Source organism: Xenia sp. Carnegie-2017, unplaced genomic scaffold (genome assembly GCF_021976095.1).
Source record: "Xenia sp. Carnegie-2017 unplaced genomic scaffold, XeniaSp_v1 HiC_scaffold_16, whole genome shotgun sequence".
In the NCBI taxonomy this organism is placed as follows: Eukaryota; Metazoa; Cnidaria; class Anthozoa; order Malacalcyonacea; family Xeniidae; genus Xenia; species Xenia sp. Carnegie-2017.
Window position 1 is genome coordinate 69,111 of NW_025813469.1, and position 19,048 is coordinate 88,158.

The window sequence follows — 19,048 nt, forward strand, 5'->3', positions numbered from 1 at the left end:
AAGAAATTATTTTCAATATGTATAAGTGTTTTTTTCGCACATGCAGTTGTACAATATTCCCTGAACAATTTTTCATTATTAATTTAATTATAGAAAAAAATACAATTACAAAAGTATCTAATGACAAGTCTCAACTTTTACGTGAGTTCATTTTGAAAGTAAAAGCCGAAAAACAATGACATAATTTGATAGGGGAAATTACACCTAGTTAAAAGTGACGACAGGGGAAAGATCCCTACCTCCAACTTCCATTTATGGCAAAGGGTGACAGAACGAGTGTCAAATATTTTGGCAACAAATCAGGTTACCGAGTACAAGGAATGGTAAAAGTCGTCCTTTTTAGATTTTTCTTTCCTTGCTCATCAAGGTTGAATGAGAGGCATATACATGAAATAAATAAGTCTTTAACTTGCTTCGCAAGAAGTTTCGAAGCTAAGTTCAAAATACAAGAGTTGTAATAGATAAAATCAAAATGCCCACGATTAGTGATGATGGCTGGGTTAATGATATGGAAGGGCCAGAAAGGCTTGAAAGAGCCAAAATTCGTCGTGCTGAACAGATTAAACGATGGAAAAACAGAGAAAATAATACAGAAAACAATGTCAATAGAAATATTCATCAAGAAAAAAAGATTAAATTTACGCCTAATATTGTTTTACTTGATGCTGCGGCAAGAAATGATTTAAGTGAAGGTTTGTTCACATATACTTCATTTTTAAACATGATTTTTACCCATGAAATTCACAGACAACTATCTACATTGTTCGTATTGTTTTGCTTTGAAATGCACCTAACAACGGTATTTAAAACACCTGGTTGTAACGTTTATGCTCAGGAGAAACGTTGTTCGGTGTTTTCAATTTTGATTGTTAGCACATATTTTGTTATAGTTGCGAAACTTCTAGAAAGTGGGGTCAGTCCTGATCTTGGAAACGAAGATGGTTTAACAGCATTACATCAGGTTTGTTTTGGTCCTATACATAAACATGAATAGAAAAACACAATGGTGTAGTATAACACAGCAGTGTTTCAATAAGATATTTTTGCGAAGGAACGAAGTCTGTGGTAGTCTAAACACCGGCGAATATAGTTATAAATATTCAATACCGCGTTTACATTTGTACATGCGTGTGTTTGTGTTTGTTTACTCTGTGAAAATGTTTTGTTGTTGAATGATACACAAGACGTTGAACTTGTGATGTTTGTTTTTTTAAAGATAACTTAAATCGCTCTGTTTAGCCCAAACAATTTAAAATTCGAATGGTGAGCAATTTGTGACAATTTGCAAAACATCGAACGATAAGTGTAACAAATTAAATTAAAGAGCATAATACATAATTAATGTGATGTCTAGGAATTATAACACATGTTGAGAAACATGACACTTTCTTAAAAAATAGAAAGTAAATTATAGTTGTTCATTTCCAGAGTTGTATAGATGGTTGTGAGGAGATGGTCAAATATTTGATTGAATACAATGCAAATATCAATGCTTGTGACAATGAGTTATGGACGCCATTGCATGCTGCTGCTGCATGTGGTCATCTTTCAATTATTCGATATTTGATCGATAATGGTGGTGATATTTTGGCCATGAATCTTGATGGCAACCTCCCAGCTGATGTTGTGGAAGATGACACTGAAGTTGAACAATTTCTTGAAAGGGAAATGGCAAAATTAGGTGAGCAATAAATCACTTTTCTGAAAAATAAAAGGTTTTAGCTGTAATAATTTGCATTTTCTAAGGTTATGAAGAAGAAGACCTAGAAGAATTACGATTAAGTCAAGGAAAACAACTTCTTGATGATTTGAAAGATTCTGTAGAAAATGGACGTAGTCTTGATATTCAAGATTGGAATGGAGCAACTGCTGTATGAAATTAATGTCTATATCAATTAACATTAGAAAATAGTTTAGATAACATTAATATTTATGTTCCTAGTTTCATGTTGCTGCTGCTAATGGATGGAACCACATAGTTGATTTCTTGCTGGAAAATGAAGCAGATTTTGAAATAGCTGATAATTCAGGATGGCAACCAATACATGCTGCCGCAGCGTGGGGACATGTTAGCTATTTCTCAATAACTTGTATGTTATTTTAAACTTGGATAATATACTTTTTGTTTAATGTTTTATTTCCAGGAAACTATTCTTGAGATCTTAGTTGCTAGTGGCGCAGATCTTGAATCTAAAACAAACGATTTACAGACACCATTAGGTAGAGAGGTGTGAATGATATTGCATGAATATATACAATATATAGCACATCACACGTACTTAAATGTACTTCACAGATCTTACTGATGAAGAAGACATCATTGAGCTCATTAAGGAACTTAAAACAAAACAAATTTTATATCCAAGAACGGGCCGAGGTGTGAGAAGAAAACGAAGTAATACTTCAAAGTAAGTTTGAAATTTTTGAAAATGGAGAGAGAATGTCTTTCATAATTTGAGTTCATGTCATTCTAGTTCTTCTATCAAGAGATTAAGTATTCATGAGAAATGTGAACTGTCTCACACAGACTCAAAAGCTTATTGTGCTGCTCTGTTCACTCAACAAGAGAATTCTAATGTAAGTAAAAATTATTTGAGGGAATATTTTTAATTGGTTTGTCTTTCTCACAATGGTTGAATGAAACATTATAGGAAGAACATACTGATGACTCCTCTCCTTTCAAAGAAAAACCGCCAAAGCAAATGTCAGATGCTCCCACATCCCACATAGAAAATGAACAATTGAATTATGCAAGTGAGCATAAACATGATCAGGCAGATCAGGTGAAAGAGACAAAAACATTTCATCTCAAAATTGAGTTAAAAACTGACAGTCAGAAAATTGACACAAAAACAGATGATCAGAAATGGAAGACAAAAACAGATGATCAGAAAATCAACACAATAACAGATGATCAAAATGGAAGAGACAAAAATTGATGAAAAATGATCACAGAAAAACAGAAATGGAAGGCAAAAACAGATGATCAAAAATGGAAGACAAAAACAGATGATCAGAAAATCGAAATGATCAGAAATGGAAGACAAAAACTGATGATGAATCAATGATCAGAAAACTGATGATCAGAAAATTGAACAATCAGATGGCAATGATCAGAAATGGAAGAGGAATCGAGATCAGAAAGATGATCAGAAAATGAAACTGATGATCAGAAATGGTGATCAGAAAATTGAGATGAAAACTGATGATCAGAAATGAAAACTGATGATCAGAAATGGAAGAAAACAGATGAAAAAACGATGCAAAAATCAGATCGAAAATTGATCAGAAATCAAAAATCAGAAAATGATGATCAGAAATGGAAGAATGATCAGAAATGGAAAATCATCAGGCAAAACTGATGATCAGAAACAGAAATCAGATGATCAGAAACATCATTCAGATCAAAATGATCAGAAAATTGACAAAAATCAGAATTGACAAAACTGATGATCAGAAAATTGACACAAAACAGATGATCAGAAATGGAAGAGGAAAACAGATAATCAGAAAATTGACACGAAAACAGATGATCAGAAATGGAAGAGGAAAACAGATGATCAGAAAATTGACACGAAAACAGATGATCAGAAATGGAAGATGAAAGCAGGACCGAGTGATGTTATAAAAGATAGTAAAATGTCCAGCCAAAATGAGCAGAATCTCCAAGCCGAAAATTCAACAGATAAAAGTGATAACGAAAAAGAACAGAAGAACAAAGCAAAAAACAGGTGCCAATTTCAAAGCCTCCACGTCTTAAAACGACTACAAGAAATGATCCACCAACGTATATAAATCTTAAGATTGAACCAATTGAATCCAGTAAGACAATAGTTGAAAGAAAAGTTAGTACAGGCGAGGAGGTTACACATAACGATAGATCGATTGTTGCACATGAAAATAAATGGAATAGTAAATATGGACAGTCTTCAACTGATAGAGACGAGAATATAACAAGAACTCTTCAAAATAACGAAGATAAAACCAACGTAAAAAAAAGTAACGATGAAAGTTTAAATGAAGAAAAAATAAACTCAAATGACAAGTCAATTAAAGAAAAAGATAAGAAACCACGTCAACGAACTCGATTATTATCATTACGTAAATCATCGTCAACGGACAAACGAAAATCTCCAGAAACATCAAACGACAGCTCGTTTAACAAATCATTTAGAAGTTCAAAAAAAGGTGATTGTTATTTCATATTTTTCGCTTAGAACATAAGAATAGGAATAGTTTTATGTTCAAATAATGATTGTACGATTCTTTCATCCCAAGGAACTACTACATCACGAAAACGAAGTTCAGAAAGTTCAAGCAAAAAACGTTGTATTATTGCTTAAAACGACCATAGCTGAATGGTAGGAGTACACCTCACTGGAGAGGATAAATTATTTCTGTGAACATTTTTTGTTTTATCATGTCAAAAAGCGTCGTATTTATTTTGTTTATAGAAATGATTTTGTCGTTGATTTACTAAACCATATGAATAGTAAATGATTTCGTTGCAAGAACAATTTAATGTGTAAATTAGCCATTAGAATTGTAGAAAAAATTTGTTTAGGTGAAATTGCAACTCAATAGGAGCAGAATATTTTCTACAAAGAGTGAATATTTTCAATAAAATATCAATGTACTTTCTTACGTCAGTTTTGTGTTCCAAGATTGAAATCATCAATTTATGAAATGATAAAACTTCAACATGACGTTGCATAATTTCCTCCAAGGTCAACATGACGATGTTAAACTCCTCCAAGGTCAACCTGACCATGTTCAAATTCTTCCAAGGCCAAGCAGACGACGTTCTAATTCCTCCAAGTCACCTCCACTTCATCAGTTCGATACCTTAAAATCATTCATTGCATTAGAAGTCTACAAACGTTTAGGTGACGATTTTCAAAAGATAATGTAGGACCTCTGTGTACACCAGGTATCTTCTAAGGATGTAACGTGACCACTACGAAACATTTCCCAGCCAGCCTGAGCAATCATTACTCCATTATCAATACAATATCTTTCGTCCGTGGCATAAACTGTGGCTCCTCTTTCCTTTGCCATTACAGCTAAAATAAAAACATTGAGCATCAGCATTATCATACATAAATTAAATTAACACAATACGTAACATAAATTAAATTAACACAATACGTAACATAAATTAAATTAACACAATACGTAACATAAATTAACACAATACGTAACATAAATTAACACAATACGTAACATAAATTAAATTAACACAATACGTAACATAAATTAACACAATACGTAACATAAATTAACACAATACGTAACATAAATTAAATTAACACAATACGTAACATAAATTAACACAATACGTAACATAAATTAAATTAACACAATACGTAACATAAATTAAATTAACACAATACGTAACATAAATTAAATAAACACAATACGTAACATAAATTAAATTAACACAATACGTAACATAAATTAAATAAACACAATACGTAACATAAATTAAATTAACACAATACGTAACAAATTAAATTAACACAATACGTAACATAAATTAAATTAACACAATACGTAACATAAATTAAGTTAACACAATACGTAACATAAATTAAATTAACACAATAGGTAACGTAACACGAAAACTGAAACAAATTTTGCATATTGTACATGTTGGATATTTTAGCAGATAAATGTCAAAACACGTAACTTAGAATGTTAACGAAATTTCTGATTGGAAAGATATCGTTCAATTAAGTTAATTTGCCTTATTCAAACCATAAAAGTAAAAAGATTTAAAACAAACCCATCATTTCTTGAAGTCTGACGTTGCCTATGTAAACATAAAATGATGAAAGACAGTTAGAAAGATGGTTGTAGTAAAAAACTTATAAAGTGAATGGTTTGAGCCTGGGAGTATTACATAGAGTCCTGAGAAGGGCTGTTACTGTAGGTGTTGAATGACGTTTCGACAACCTTAGCGGTAGTTATCTTCAGAGTCAAGTGAGGAGTAAACGTCAGGTTAGCTGTATATGAACCAGATTACAAATACGGCTAACCTGAAGTTTACTCCTCACTTGACTATGAAGATGACTACCGCTAAGGTTGTCAAAACGTCATTCAACATCAACACAAACAGTTCTTCTAAGGACTCTGCTAACCTGGACGATCTACATCTATAAACATGTAAAGAATCTTATACTAACAGCCAACTCCTCCAACAATCAAAACTTCATCTGCATTACAATGTGCCATAGCACGCTCTGAAATTAATAAAGATAATATTAGGAAATTCAAACTATGAAAGATTTGTAGCAGAAGGTTATATTAAATACCAGTAGTTTCCACCAACATTGCAAAAACAGTTTCCTAAAACAAAATTATCTTTTGAAAAAGTGGAAAAGATGAGTGCCACTATAAGAAGTACATTTCTGTTATTTCGAAAGTGTTCTTCATTAAAGTTGTATTTTTGAAGAAATCTTATATTTACCTGAAGAGAAAAACAAAGATCTTCTGCAGTACACATTTTTTCTTTAATAAGTTGTGAGCTGAACTCTACAAATAAAAGATAAAAATGCATAAATCTCTTTAGATACATTATCAAAACAATAAAGAAGGAAATTCCCACCTCAATGTAAGATAAAATACCAGAAAATGAAACATCCATTCCTTTGACGACATAAGGAAGTTCAATAAATTTTTTACCTCTAAAAAGGAAAAACTATTAATAAAAATTGTGATAACAATAATTTAGTTTTATACAAGTTGTGTAAAAAGATAAAATAACAATATGATAAAAACAACAATAAAATAGATTTAAACATTTTCAATGTTTGACCTTTTAGCCATCTGTTCAATGTTATAACCTGGACTGGGATCATTGGAGACCTGAAGGATGTGATTATTGTGATGAAAGTTAGAGCTTGAACAGAAAACAGGCTGACTATCAGTATTATGAATATTGGCTACAAAACAAAAGTGTAAATAATTAATGTTACCTTAAGAACTCGAGCAAATCTATCTAAACAATTTCCAACAGCTATATCAATAGTTTCACCAAATATACGATATCTTTTCTGACTATATGCAATCACTTGAGTGTTGCCACCACTGACATAAAGGACTATTGGATTGCGGGCTCCAGTAACAAGTCTGCCCATCTCAATATGACCAATACAATGATTGACAGCAACAATCGGTTTCTTCCAAATCTGAGCCAAAGTCCTCACAACCACTGCAACGGACACAAGCGGGGCAGCCATACCTGGACCTTCGGGATGAAATAATGATAACAGATGATAATTTGTACAAAGAGAAAATCTGATTTTCTATGTTTTACAAAGATAAAGATTTGTATATAAACTATAAATTACAATACCTTTTGTATAGCATAAACAGTCAATATCTTCAGGTTTAATTTTTGCTTCTTCTAAGGCTCTAAAAAGAATATATTATGAAAAATCATCACTTTAAGAACTTTTGCCAGAAAAAGTTAAAAAAATAAATTTTACTTGTCAAGAATATCCAAGATATACTGTTGATGGTGTTTGGCCGTTTGTCCTGGTAAAAATCCTAGAATTTAAAATAAAGTATGGCACCAATGCATCTTGACTTGCAGAATAACATCACATTCAATGGAATACCTCAGGTAAATGGTTGAATGGGTGAGGGGTACCACATCATTTACTAAAATATCTCTCATAGTTAGGTGTGTGGGTGGTATGTGTAACTGCTTGGTGATAACATATGCAATGCAATATTTCATAATTACAGGGAAGTTTGAAGAAAATGTTACATTTATTGTAATCTTACCTTGACCAGGGGGGGTAATGTATGTTTTCCTCACATTTGATAAAACTTTACCATCTTCAATGATACCAATACCAATTTTATTTGCACTTCCTTCAAAACCTATGGCTATCGTCATGATTTTATGTATTTGATACTTGATAGTTACGACTCTCTTGAAAACTTCTTTTTACAGCTCAGCAATCAATATTACAGCACATATTTAAACAAATTGCCGACTTCTGGTGCAGCGGGCGTCATGGTCTGGATAGTAAATCCAACTGATTACCATCAATCAAAATGTGTTTTTATATTCGAAAATCTTTGTAACGAAACGGTATTTTCATATTAAACTACTAAATTGAAACAACACGATGATATGCATGCGCCAAAATCAAACAATCGACATATATTAATTTCATTGTCATCGTCACTCGCTGTAACTTACTTTCAAACGAGGCCATCGTGATGCATTAATCGTCCATAGTCAGCTTCAATATAAACATTTTTGTCATCAACTGTTACTTATCGCCATCTACCTAAATAACAATCTCAATTTCATGTAAACCAATTTTCCATTTTGGTTAAAAATTTCTAATTCAAAAAACTGCTTTACTAATTATTTTACAGTGGTTGAAATTTAATTTGAAAATATCAGAACTAAGATATTTTATCAATGGCCAGTGTTCACACCTTTCAACAAAGAATTATTTGAATATTTTCCAAACAAACGCAAGAGCAAGGCTACACCAAAACCAGTAGCACGTTCACCCTGAAAAAAATCTACTTAATGACATCGTACAAAGAATTACCTTAAATTCAAATGATGAGTTTCTGAGAATTCATCTTACTGTTGTTGCTGGAGCAGCAATGTCAAAATGAACCCAAGCTCCGGGAAAGTCAAAACCAAGATGAGCACCTTTAATGTTATTTAAGATAAACATAAATTATTTACAAATTTTCACTTGTTCAAGACATTTTTATAGAACTCTGGTTTTATCTGTCAAATATTCTTTTGCCATCAATAAAAATTCTTCCACTAAAATATACTTTAAAATAACAAACCAGTAATAAACTACAAATTCTAAATAAATAACTTTGACACGTGGTAGCACAAAATAATATAAAATTACCAATAAACAATCCTGCACAAGAGCTTTGAGCATTATCACGATTTCTCACTGAATTCTTCATATCAGCAACAGTGCTGGAAAATTCTTGAAAATGTAATTCAGGAGCATAAGGCAAAGGATGCTAAAATATAAAAAAACATTACATGACAAAAATTTATCTTTCAAATGAATAGGCTAGAGTATTATTATTACAACAAGATCTCCACTATATTTGCCAGCTGATACAGATTTCATTTCCCATTCTTCCAAATTAGTTACAACAGCAGCATGATATTGTCCAGTTGATACACCTTGTGCTCCAGTCAGGGTTGCCATGTCAACCACAATATTTGCTTTTAAATCTTTAGCAGCATAAGCCACCTGAAGTCACATTGGATTTTGTTTTATAACTGTGGTCACAATTTAAGATTGTCAAATTTAATGATTTTAATCAACTAACGCCATCCCCAAGTGCAAGCCTTCCTTCAGCATCTGTATTATTAATTTCCACACTTCTAAAAAACAATATTGAATGGATCAGGAATGTAGAAATTTTTCTTACATAGAGACAAACATTGTGAACATACTTCCCCGAATAAAATATGTGAATATCATCAGGTCTTGTAGAATAAGGTCCAACAGCATTTTCAGCCAAGCAAAATAAGGCATGCAAATTTTTTTTAAAACCCTAAATGGAAAATAACATTTGTGCAAATTGTGTAAGATAATACTAGAAGTTTTTGTCCATATTTCACCTGTTTCACAGCAGCTTTGAATGCTCCCAAAATTGCTGCAGCTCCACCACAGTCTGCTTTCATGCCTGGCATTGCCGTCTGTTCAAAATAATGAAAAATAAGTTTCAGTACAAAAGAAAGATACAGTAATAATGAACATTGAATAACCTTCATCTCACCTTTCCTTTGATTGAAAGACCACCAGTATCATAAACAATACCTTTACCAACCCAAGCAATGTTTTCACTGGCATCAGCCCCATCTGGCATATGACTAAGAATTGCAAGAGCAGGAGGATGAACAGCTGCTTTTCCAACACCATACAAACCTTAATGATGACACATTTGATAATTATTTATCAAATGTACTCCACAATTATCAAATAATTAATATCACCTCCTAATCCTTTATCAGCAAGCTCTTCACCACGTATAACAACTGGTTTAATGCCAAGATCTCTTCCAACCTTCTTGACTTCCTTAAAATCACAAAGATTGAGATAAGGACTTCTTCACGAAAACAATGTATCTCCTTAAGGCAAACCTCAACAAAAGCATCTGTGTGCATTTCATTACATGGTGTATCAACAATCTCAGCTGCAAGACGAATGCCATCTGCAGCTGCAGTCAGACAATCAATTTCAGCACTACTTGGAGCTTCATTATTAATTCCTTTAAAACAAAATTCAACAGTAATAGTTGATTTCTTTCGCAAACCATGATAATTCTTGCGAGTATAGAGTGGAAATGAACGAGCTACAGCACATCCCAATGCAAACATATGACTGCGATCACAAACAATCTGAAAGAAAAATTTACCTTTAAACATGGAGATATAAAGTGCAAGTTCATTAAAGTTGACAACCTACCAACACAGTTCCATCTTGCCCACTCATTATGCTGTTTAATAATGTGACAAGACTGTGTGGTCTGCTTGGTGAATCATGTCGACTGGCAAAATGTGGTAAGGCAGCTACATATGCTTGATTTAACCATAGACTGCAACCATGTGGTTTAGTCATTGATGGTGATAAGGACTTTATACATTCATTAAAAAGCTAAATTAAAAAACATTAAGCATGTTGCAATTGTATGCTTAACACTAAAACAAAATCAACTCACGTCTTCAGTGATACGACCTGCAAACTTTTCTTGAACTTCGTTAAAACTAAGTTTTCTCAAGTATGAAGGTTGACCAACAATAAGCAATTGTTTTTCTCTTGGATCAAGACTTGATTTTGCAGCTGAATACACGATGGTAACACTATATCCCATTGTAGAAGAATAGAAAAAGTAAATTCAACATAAACCAATTTTTCAGGCCGTTCTTGTTAATTTTGTTTAAACTAACCTCGCTTCCTCCCCCCCTGATTACAAATCGTCTAATCCAAGATGGCTGCCAAAGTGAAATTACTCCGTAACATGGTAAAAAGAAAGTGAAGAGGTCAATGTTTTCGTCCTTTAGTTAAAAAATGCATAGCTTTCATGTTGTGATTTCATCGCCTTGCTTGAAAGGTCCGAAATGTTTCTGGTATTTTTTATTCCATGTAAAAAATGACAACAAATAATTTTTCCATTTTTTCCACTTGGCAGAAAGCGTTATATTAAGTTGTTTGAATACAATCACCGGTATATTGAAATCATTAAAATACCCTCCACAATATTGTAAGTATACTTCACTATTTAAACGTGTTAGTCGGGAAAGATACAATCTACTCTCATGATTATTTTTAGGCTCATTAGCAGGCTTTGACGAGATAATAAACAAAGTTCTCTTTTTGCCGAGCAGAAAATATCAGGTATTTGACAACTCATAACTGAAAAACACCGAAATAGTGTTACTTCTTACCAAAATAAGATTTTTGTTACTTTAATAAAGTATGAGTGGGTTGACCTTGCAAAAAGTGAAGAAGAAAATACACTTGATTTGGGAAACATTTCAACGAACTTAGATAATGTGAAGTACGAAGAAATATTTGATAATATTTTGAATTTAAACACTTCAGTTGAACACATTTTATCATTTTCATGAAGATTATGTGATATTGAGAACATATCAGAAAGATTACATGAAATTGCAGATACCTTACACTTACATTGTGAGTTGTCATTCATCTTTAGAGCTACATCAGATAACAGAAATTTTGTAAATATTTCTTCAATATATTACCATGTAGATTATCATTTGAATATGTATTGGCTTACTTGTGGCCATGCAGAATGCATAGAATCATGGTAAAAATATTCATTTATATTTTTATTGTTTTTACGTTAGGATAGATTGATTTCTTTGTTATTTTTGGTTTTTTTTAGTGAAAATATTGCAATCCATGGTGTGTTAAGACGTCTTCAATTATGGAATGATGCTTCAGTTTATCTTTTTCCAAAAATATTTTAGGGTAGATGGATAACTTTCTTTGATAAAATTATTAATAGATGGCTGTCTTTCATTATTTTTTTAAAATATGTATAGGAATTTTAAAGACAAATGGTTTGAATGTTTTTGTCAACATGTCGTGACAAATGAGGGCGAAATAAAGCTAGATAATGATGTAATATGGTGGGGACAGTTAAGTTCCTTGTATGATGATAAGGTACTGTTTATGACTTTCATATGGGATCAAAATCTTTAGGTATAATATGTGTTATAATGATTTGATAGATTCGAGATGACTGGCGACTTTCCATTCTACAAAATTCACAGTCATTAAAGAAAGAAACAAAACTTTTCAGGTATGATGAGGGATATTAAATTTTTTACCATTTTCAGCTTCTCATCTTGACTGTATTCAACAGAAATAGAAATACTGCTGGAGAGAGTGAATCAAAACTTGTTTTTAATAACAAGATTAACGTTTTATATGAGATGAAGAAAGAATCACTACCAATGTGGAGAATCCTTCCTTTTCAATTCGTATTGTATCTTTTTGAAATCGTGCAACGAACATTTAAGAAATAAAAAATGTTAGCTGTGTTTTCACAAGCTTATGCAACAAGACGAGACCTTTAGGGAAACCTAATAAAAAATCAGTTACACTCCTCTAGTGCTCTCACAAATATCTCCAAGGTTTGCATAAGTCGTCAGAAACACGATAAAGGTCTTTTAATTCTTTTAACCCATGTATGTAGTAAGTAGATTGATTTGATTGAGCTCAGATGAGCTAATTTAGGCGTCTTTGATTGCTTTAATTAATTGAGCTCAGATCAATTTGCACAGGTTTATGCAAACACAGCGCTAAACCAATCACTACACACTTTTTGTTAATTTTATTTTATAGTTGATTTTAATGTGTGGAATTCAGCCTTAACTTCAATTTCAGATATCATAATAGTTTAATGAAAAGAGTTTTAGAAATTAAAGAATCAGAAGACAAAAGCTTCGATGAATTGTTTGAAGAAAATGTTTGTGAAATCATCCCGCATAACATTTACTCTTCGTGTGCCTTGATGAAATATGAATTTCTGTGTAGGAAAATGTCTTCATGGCTTCCCTTGCCCTTCGTGACCAGAAAAGTGAAGGACGAACAAAGAAAGATTGGATAAAGTTTATAATGAATAACGAGGGGGAAAATGGTAATGTGTCCAAGGCAATAATTTTTGTTTTGGCCAACGTGAACTAAAAAAGATGTAATTGCAACATTATAGAGTATGAAAATAGATGTGGACAGCACGAGAACGAGGCTCGCCACCTTATTTTGTATCCTGTCGAGGCGGGAATATTTCTTGCGTATTTCCTTAGAGAGGAAAACATTCCTTTATACATTATCCTTTTCTCGCTAGTGATCAATCAACGTTTGCATCAAACGAAAAACGTAAGACCAGCAACTTTATTTTGAGCTCTAATGTCCAAATACTCAAACATACATTTCTTAAATATTTTATGAAGAAGAATTGAATGGTTTGTTTGAAGACAAAACCGAGAGAAGATGGTTAAAATTAATTAGCATGATCAAAAGGTCAGATTGCTTTTTCAACAGTTGTAATCAAATGTTTTTGTTGTTGAACTTGTCTTTATGATGCTAGTTTGCACGAAGCTAAATTAGGAAATAAAAACTTTCTTTGTTGAATGTAGATCTCGCAAGAGTCCACTAGAAAGCGCATTTTCCTTGGCAGGTTAAACATCTTCCGTTCTATCGTTTTGTTGGTATTTGTCCTTGCTCTTTTTTTAAGCAGTTTATATCCTATTTATTAATAGTGCAATTAGATGCGACTGAAATGCTGAAATATTTTAATAAAGATGGGAAACCAAAGATAAGCAACTTCAACGATCTTACAACGGTAAACATACAGTATTTCAACTTTAAATACTAAAGCAATCCTCACGGAAATGTTTAAATTCAGATTAACAAAGAAAGAAACTCGAGTAAAGGGAAAGACACAGGTTTGAATCAACATGTTTCTTAGACTTATCGATTTTAAATATTCTTGTTCTATCATTTTTTTTCTTTTATAGATGACGAGAAAGAGAAAGTAATTTCTGGTGTTGAGTAAGTTTGACACTTAGGAAGAGGGAAGAAAAGTCTCTATACTAAAGCTCATCTTTAAAGGAAATATTTCATTTATTGCAGTTACTGCACAGATAGCAACAAATCAACAAGAATCCAAGTTTCACCCCAATTACTCCTCAAACATGAAACGTTATCCATTTGTAACACTCCAAACAGATTGGCGAAAGCCAAGTTACAAGATGTGAAACGAAATAAAAATAAAGATGTGTCAGATGATGTAAACTCTAAAAAAACAATCGGAGAAAGAAAAACATTACAGTACACAAGCAAAGATACAAAGATGAAATTAAGGTAATCATTTTTCATAAGATCATATCTTGAAATGATCTCCTTCAAACTTAATTGTTTAGAGCAAAAACCCGTTAAATAAACTAAGCAAGAAGGAAGAAACGATCGAAGCGAAATCAAAAAGAAGATCTTTTGATGGCTTAGAGATAAAGAAAGGTCTCTAAAAATTTCCTTTCTCTACTTAGTATATTTAAGTGACGTAGTTAGACGATTCCTCCTTTTCTAGACGCCGATAGAAGAGAGAAACGTTCAGAACGTCATAAAAGAGTAAGATGAAATGTGAACTTTGAGCAATAACTTGTGAAAGAATGTTCAATTCATCGTGAGTTTATTTTTTAGCGTTTAGCTCGAGTTGTAAAGCATGCACTGGTTAAATATGGAGTAAAACCAACAGATGATAACTTTACAACGTGTTCTGAAAGACTTTACTATGTTTGCAAAAGTTTCCTTCAGGTATCGTGAATTTGACATTAAATTAAGAAAGATGTGAAATGTACATGATTGAAGGATGTATTTTGAAGGATTTGAAGTCGTCAGAACGTCTGAATGAAGAAATGAAGAAACTAGCTGAATCGCATGTTTCTACGGTAACGACATTTACGTCATATGTCAATAGAGAGAGAACTTCAGCTGTCATTTTATGTTTTTATATCTTACTTAGGTTGTGGAGTTTGAAAAACGCCAAAAAGAAGACAAATCTTAGATATAGCCATTGATTTTATTATTAAATTTATGGGATTTTGTTCAAATCGTTAGTTCCCCAAAGGAACATTGTCATTATTTAATGAATATGTTATTATTCATTAAATTGTTGATTCAATGTAACTATGTTTCTTGAATTATATTATGTGTAAATATTTGAATATATATATATCAATTGTACGTTTCATGTAATGATATGAAATCCACATATTTAGTGCTTGAATACCTTGTGAATATTCTATGAACGTCAAATGTGACGTATTCAAAAATCTTCAACCTCAGTAATCATCGATCCACAGCTTTAGTAGTATGTCCAACAATCACAACCATTCTGGTTTAAGTCAAAAATCATCGCGTTGAACTTTTTCATTGGCCAGCCTCAAATCTGTGCGAAACTTTCTCAAATTCATGACCAGAAAAACTTAATTTTTCTCCAAAAATCGTCTAAAAAATGGAAAAAGTAAAAATTTCAATCGTAAAAATGAAATAGAGTTAATCTCCTAGTTAACAACTCACTTTCTAGCTTTCTGTAACATCTGTTTCTTGCGATCTACCAAAGATGTTTGTCTTTCACCAGATTCTAAAGCAAAATCAACACCAAATGCTCCTGGTTCGTTCACGTGAACATCACTAGAGCTAGAACCCTGTTTCTCTTCACGCTGACCAGCGGCATTGTCCACGTGAACATCACTAGAGCTAGAACCCGGTTTCTCTTCACGCTGACCAGCGGCTTTGTTCACGTGAACATCACTAGAGCTAGAGCCCAGTTTCTCTTCCTGCTGACCAGGAACTTCGTTCACCTGGACATCACTAGAGCTAGAGCCCAGTTTCTCTTCATGATTAATAGTAAAACTTGTTGGAGGTTTTTCCTCCAGATCATGACTAACAGCTAAGGAAGTTATATTTTCTTGCTCTTCGCTCTGTAAAAGGGAAGCTTCAGAGGAAAGTGAAGGTTGGTTAAACGAGGATTCCTGCCATGCCTACAAACACCCACACCTCATCATTAACGGAATAAACATGTAAATAAGAATATGGTTCAATAAACTCACGCTAACATTTGGCATGTTTCCTTCAAGAATGTTGTCAGTTGTGACGTCAATGGAGTTGGTCCGAGTGAGGTCAGCTCGTATGAGTTGAACTGGTATATCAGGGAAAATATTTTGAACAACATGAGTCTAAATAAAAAAAACTATGAGCAAAAATAAAATGACAAAAAATATCATTATATTAATGTTTACCATAGCATCAATTCTACTATCTGGTAATGCTTGTCTTCTCTCGCCATCTCCACCATGAAGAACTTCAACAGAAAAACTTGGAAACCAACTGGCAATTTGTCGACCATCAAAATGAAAGAAATGATTTCGAAATAATGTTCTTCGTGGAGGTCTGCTTTCTTGATCATTTGTATTTCTCATTTCCTCCTCAAGAGAATGACGGCAGGTGGGACATGTTGAATCATGTATGAGCCATGAGCACAAACATTCACTAATAAAGACATCGTGTAAAGAATTACATCATACTAAAGACAAAGGTTACATCATACTTAAGAGAAAGATTACCTCATGCTAAGAAAAAGACAAGATCATACTAAAGACAAAGGTTACAGCCACATACTAAAGACAAAGGTTACATCATACTAAAGACAAAGGTTACATCATACTAAAGACAAAGGTTACATCATACTAAAGACAAAGGTTACATCATACTTAAGACAAAGGTTACATCATACTAAAGACAAAGATTACATCATACTAAAGAAATTACATCATACTAAAGATTACATCATACTAAACAAAGATTACATCATGCTAAGTTACATCATCATCATACTTAAGACAAAGATTACATCATGCTAAGAAAAAGATTACATCATACTAAAGACAAAGATTACATCATACTAAAGACAAAGATTACATCATACTAAAGACAAAGATTACATCACACAAAGATTACATCATACTAAAGACAAAGATTACATCACAATCCAGTTACAGCTACAAAATCATATCTTACAAACCTGTGAAACATATGACCACACTTTAATATTTTAGCATTTTCCATTTTCTCCCAGCAAATAGCACATCTATTGTCTTGCATAGCCTCAAGATTTTCCTGTGAAGCATTTGTAAATCTACAACACAACAGAAAATGTTAAACATCTTTATAGCAAAGACTTCAAGATTATTTTTTTGCTTTATGATATTGCTTCCCATATTTATCTTTTAAATGTGTTTCATTTTAATTTACCTATTGTGGACAATTTTTCTCACTCTGATTATTTTGCGATGTTTGGCCAGTTTTTGTTTTACTTCATGAAAAAGTGAACGCAGTTGCATACCAAGAACAAGACTTGCCATACTCAGGAATATATTTGCATATATCTAAACAAAACGACTTGTCAAAACATAGAAACTGAGGAAGGAATTGCATTTTTATTCAAAGTCAGCTTTGCCATACCAACATATAAATATGATATATCATATCGAGAAACAAAATTGTCACGTCAAATCCCATTTCACAATAATATGTCACAATTTTCTGGTTTTGCCACATTGTGCTGCTATTGACCTCCAATAAATGTATTGCATATCTAAATAACATTAGCCATAAATTATTTAACCATAACTAGTTATTGTTTGATTTGTAACAATGTCCTTACTTTGTCGCCAACTGTAACACTTTCAACAACACCAAACTTATCTAAAAAGACAAGATTTAAAAGTAAAATAAAATACCAACTAACATTTTATAATAATCATTTTTTCAAACAAAGTTTACCTCACAAAACATAAATACAAAAACGTGAATATCTTTGTATTGTCCAACAAAAAATGCCAATCCAGTCAAAGAACAACATGAAAATATGATTGCAATAACAAGACAAACGACTTTACCATGTTGTAAATTTGTTGTTGATGGTGAATGACACAACTAGAACCATGTTAACATGATAAAATAATTAATTCAAATGTAAGCAAGATTTAACATCAATAAATAACATACGTACATATTGAAAACGATCATGACACAGTTGAGTAAAAAGTTGACAAAAACCAATAATTGTAAGCCAAGCACACCATAGCATTGCATCATTGATCTTCTGAACATTCAATACTCCAAACACAAATATAAATTTGTAGAACAAAAAATTCCAAAATTTATCCTTTAAGTGCTGAAAAGAAAAAAATTGCATACGTAAGTCGTAAATAAGACTTTAGGAGTAAACACTAACATGAAATGATTTTACTGATGAATTTCACTTTCACCTGTATTTCAATGGCTCTCAAATTTCCAAACACAAGCCTCTGAATGATTTTTCCAAATAGAAAGAATCCGCAGTAAGCCATATTTACTGTGGTCTATAAACAATAAATCATCACAACATTAATTTATTTTTAAATTGTATCTTCAACGAAAATGGTTAAAATATCACAGAGTTTATAAATCAAAAGGAAAGCATAACTTACCCAAATGTAAATGGGATCTTTCTTCGAACGGAACGTTAGAACATCAAATATACTTTCAAAATTTGTACCGTTTTCACCATCGTAGCTGTAAATTGAGACGATGATAAACAAGGAGAAACTTGCAAGAGAGTAGGTTTTAAGAGACGGAAGAGGAAGATTATCCAATAATACAACAGCCATGAGACAAAGTTCAATTTAATCTTCTTCTTAAACCTCTATAAGCGTGGAGAATTGATCTTAATATCGATAATTTCGACGTAGAGTTTAGAAGATGTCATCAGGCAGCAGCCATTAAATGGAAATGTTTTTGTTCGGAAGTCATCACCTTTCGCCCTGATCTCTTTATAATTGGTTTATAAAGAACTTCAATGATAGCACTACGGAATACATTGAAAAATATTAAATTTTTGAAATTAAAATCAAAAGTTAATTGTGCAAGATAACAAGAAAGATTACTTTAAAGATACC

General features: G+C 32.3%; 6 protein-coding genes across 30 annotated transcripts; 3 read left to right on the plus strand and 3 right to left on the minus strand.

Moving 5' to 3' along the window:
* The first annotated feature begins 233 nt into the window (after positions 1 to 233).
* Positions 234 to 4,644, plus strand: LOC124436173 (protein phosphatase 1 regulatory subunit 16A-like). Of its 24 annotated transcripts, none has more exons than XM_046986109.1 (13): positions 234 to 692; positions 891 to 961; positions 1,429 to 1,681; positions 1,747 to 1,871; positions 1,943 to 2,068; positions 2,145 to 2,220; positions 2,297 to 2,408; positions 2,475 to 2,577; positions 2,652 to 2,915; positions 2,961 to 3,020; positions 3,190 to 3,243; positions 3,441 to 4,188; positions 4,279 to 4,644. In XM_046986109.1, exons 1-11 carry the CDS (start codon positions 473 to 475, stop codon positions 3,217 to 3,219), a joined length of 1,440 nt encoding a protein of 479 aa, XP_046842065.1. In that variant the 5' UTR covers positions 234 to 472; the 3' UTR covers positions 3,220 to 3,243; positions 3,441 to 4,188; positions 4,279 to 4,644. The 24 variants fall into 24 exon arrangements, with proteins under 24 accessions (XP_046842065.1, XP_046842049.1, XP_046842050.1 ...); XM_046986093.1 differs by having other exon boundaries at positions 3,190 to 3,215; positions 3,436 to 4,188; XM_046986094.1 differs by having other exon boundaries at positions 2,652 to 2,910; positions 2,983 to 3,020; positions 3,190 to 3,215; positions 3,436 to 4,188.
* Positions 4,501 to 8,026, minus strand: LOC124436177 (probable tRNA N6-adenosine threonylcarbamoyltransferase). The gene is made up of 12 exons (XM_046986119.1): positions 7,792 to 8,026; positions 7,491 to 7,551; positions 7,358 to 7,416; positions 6,978 to 7,249; positions 6,818 to 6,867; positions 6,608 to 6,686; positions 6,470 to 6,532; positions 6,315 to 6,348; positions 6,186 to 6,242; positions 5,786 to 5,812; positions 4,916 to 5,063; positions 4,501 to 4,845 (listed from the first exon to the last, which is right to left on the minus strand). Exons 1-12 carry the CDS (start codon positions 7,904 to 7,906, stop codon positions 4,806 to 4,808), a joined length of 1,005 nt encoding a protein of 334 aa, XP_046842075.1. The 5' UTR covers positions 7,907 to 8,026; the 3' UTR covers positions 4,501 to 4,805.
* A 312-nt stretch (positions 8,027 to 8,338) lies between these two features.
* Positions 8,339 to 10,966, minus strand: LOC124436175 (probable aminopeptidase NPEPL1). The gene is made up of 12 exons (XM_046986118.1): positions 10,735 to 10,966; positions 10,482 to 10,670; positions 10,157 to 10,414; positions 10,010 to 10,091; positions 9,793 to 9,941; positions 9,635 to 9,712; positions 9,467 to 9,567; positions 9,340 to 9,394; positions 9,093 to 9,260; positions 8,901 to 9,021; positions 8,619 to 8,686; positions 8,339 to 8,539 (listed from the first exon to the last, which is right to left on the minus strand). Exons 1-12 carry the CDS (start codon positions 10,885 to 10,887, stop codon positions 8,441 to 8,443), a joined length of 1,521 nt encoding a protein of 506 aa, XP_046842074.1. The 5' UTR covers positions 10,888 to 10,966; the 3' UTR covers positions 8,339 to 8,440.
* Positions 10,967 to 11,004: 38 nt separating this feature from the next.
* On the plus strand, positions 11,005 to 13,562 carry LOC124437035. Its single transcript, XM_046987045.1, has 9 exons — positions 11,005 to 11,037; positions 11,492 to 11,574; positions 12,086 to 12,206; positions 12,275 to 12,345; positions 12,409 to 12,531; positions 12,933 to 13,014; positions 13,083 to 13,185; positions 13,258 to 13,424; positions 13,499 to 13,562. The coding sequence occupies exons 1-9, from the start codon at positions 11,005 to 11,007 to the stop codon at positions 13,505 to 13,507; spliced, it is 792 nt and encodes a 263-aa protein (XP_046843001.1). The 3' UTR covers positions 13,508 to 13,562.
* Positions 13,563 to 13,827: 265 nt separating this feature from the next.
* Positions 13,828 to 15,290, plus strand: LOC124437036 (mdm2-binding protein-like). Its single transcript, XM_046987046.1, has 9 exons — positions 13,828 to 13,890; positions 13,954 to 13,993; positions 14,066 to 14,099; positions 14,181 to 14,337; positions 14,471 to 14,564; positions 14,635 to 14,675; positions 14,748 to 14,861; positions 14,930 to 14,995; positions 15,070 to 15,290. The coding sequence occupies exons 1-9, from the start codon at positions 13,828 to 13,830 to the stop codon at positions 15,109 to 15,111; spliced, it is 651 nt and encodes a 216-aa protein (XP_046843002.1). The 3' UTR covers positions 15,112 to 15,290.
* Positions 15,108 to 19,043, minus strand: LOC124436172 (E3 ubiquitin-protein ligase AMFR-like). 2 transcript variants are annotated; one of them, XM_046986090.1, is made up of 12 exons: positions 18,581 to 19,043; positions 18,380 to 18,472; positions 18,121 to 18,285; positions 17,892 to 18,044; positions 17,773 to 17,813; positions 17,571 to 17,703; positions 17,361 to 17,494; positions 17,131 to 17,244; positions 16,349 to 16,598; positions 16,160 to 16,285; positions 15,627 to 16,090; positions 15,108 to 15,554 (listed from the first exon to the last, which is right to left on the minus strand). In XM_046986090.1, the coding sequence occupies exons 1-12, from the start codon at positions 18,758 to 18,760 to the stop codon at positions 15,533 to 15,535; spliced, it is 1,875 nt and encodes a 624-aa protein (XP_046842046.1). In that variant the 5' UTR covers positions 18,761 to 19,043; the 3' UTR covers positions 15,108 to 15,532. The 2 variants fall into 2 exon arrangements, with proteins under 2 accessions (XP_046842046.1, XP_046842047.1); XM_046986091.1 differs by having other exon boundaries at positions 16,166 to 16,285; positions 18,581 to 19,042.
* Positions 19,044 to 19,048: the final 5 nt, after the last annotated feature.

Bases quoted from the DNA above. Each gene is read 5' to 3' on its own strand.
- LOC124436173 (XM_046986093.1), top strand. From the start codon at position 473: ATGCCCACGATTAGTGATGATGGCTGGGTTAATGATATGGAAGGGCCA. The intron at 2,916-2,960 runs CAAAATGGAAGA...ATCACAGAAAAA, and splicing joins TCAACACAATAACAGATGAT to CAGAAATGGAAGGCAAAAAC. The intron at 3,216-3,435 runs ATGAAAACTGAT...GACAAAAATCAG, and splicing joins ATGAAAACTGATGATCAGAA to AATTGACAAAACTGATGATC.
- LOC124436177 (XM_046986119.1), bottom strand. From the start codon at position 7,906: ATGACGATAGCCATAGGTTTTGAAGGAAGTGCAAATAAAATTGGTATT. The intron at 6,868-6,977 runs GTAACATTAATT...CACATCCTTCAG, and splicing joins GATTTGCTCGAGTTCTTAAG to GTCTCCAATGATCCCAGTCC. The intron at 6,687-6,817 runs GTCAAACATTGA...TTTCCTTTTTAG, and splicing joins ATTGAACAGATGGCTAAAAG to AGGTAAAAAATTTATTGAAC.
- LOC124436175 (XM_046986118.1), bottom strand. From the start codon at position 10,887: ATGGGATATAGTGTTACCATCGTGTATTCAGCTGCAAAATCAAGTCTT. The intron at 9,713-9,792 runs GTGAGATGAAGG...TATTTTGAACAG, and splicing joins GTCTTTCAATCAAAGGAAAG to ACGGCAATGCCAGGCATGAA. The intron at 8,540-8,618 runs GTAAGATGAATT...GATTTTTTTCAG, and splicing joins TTGCTGCTCCAGCAACAACA to GGTGAACGTGCTACTGGTTT.
- LOC124437035 (XM_046987045.1), top strand. From the start codon at position 11,005: ATGGCTGCCAAAGTGAAATTACTCCGTAACATG. The intron at 12,532-12,932 runs GTATCTTTTTGA...CTTCAATTTCAG, and splicing joins CTTCCTTTTCAATTCGTATT to ATATCATAATAGTTTAATGA. The intron at 13,186-13,257 runs GTAATGTGTCCA...GCAACATTATAG, and splicing joins GAATAACGAGGGGGAAAATG to AGTATGAAAATAGATGTGGA.
- LOC124437036 (XM_046987046.1), top strand. From the start codon at position 13,828: ATGCTGAAATATTTTAATAAAGATGGGAAACCAAAGATAAGCAACTTC. The intron at 14,338-14,470 runs GTAAACTCTAAA...TTAATTGTTTAG, and splicing joins ATAAAGATGTGTCAGATGAT to AGCAAAAACCCGTTAAATAA. The intron at 14,676-14,747 runs GTAAGATGAAAT...TTTATTTTTTAG, and splicing joins GTTCAGAACGTCATAAAAGA to CGTTTAGCTCGAGTTGTAAA.
- LOC124436172 (XM_046986090.1), bottom strand. From the start codon at position 18,760: ATGGCTGTTGTATTATTGGATAATCTTCCTCTTCCGTCTCTTAAAACC. The intron at 18,473-18,580 runs GTAAGTTATGCT...TATTGTTTATAG, and splicing joins AAGATCCCATTTACATTTGG to ACCACAGTAAATATGGCTTA. The intron at 16,286-16,348 runs GTAAACATTAAT...TTTTTTATTTAG, and splicing joins ATAGTAGAATTGATGCTATG to ACTCATGTTGTTCAAAATAT.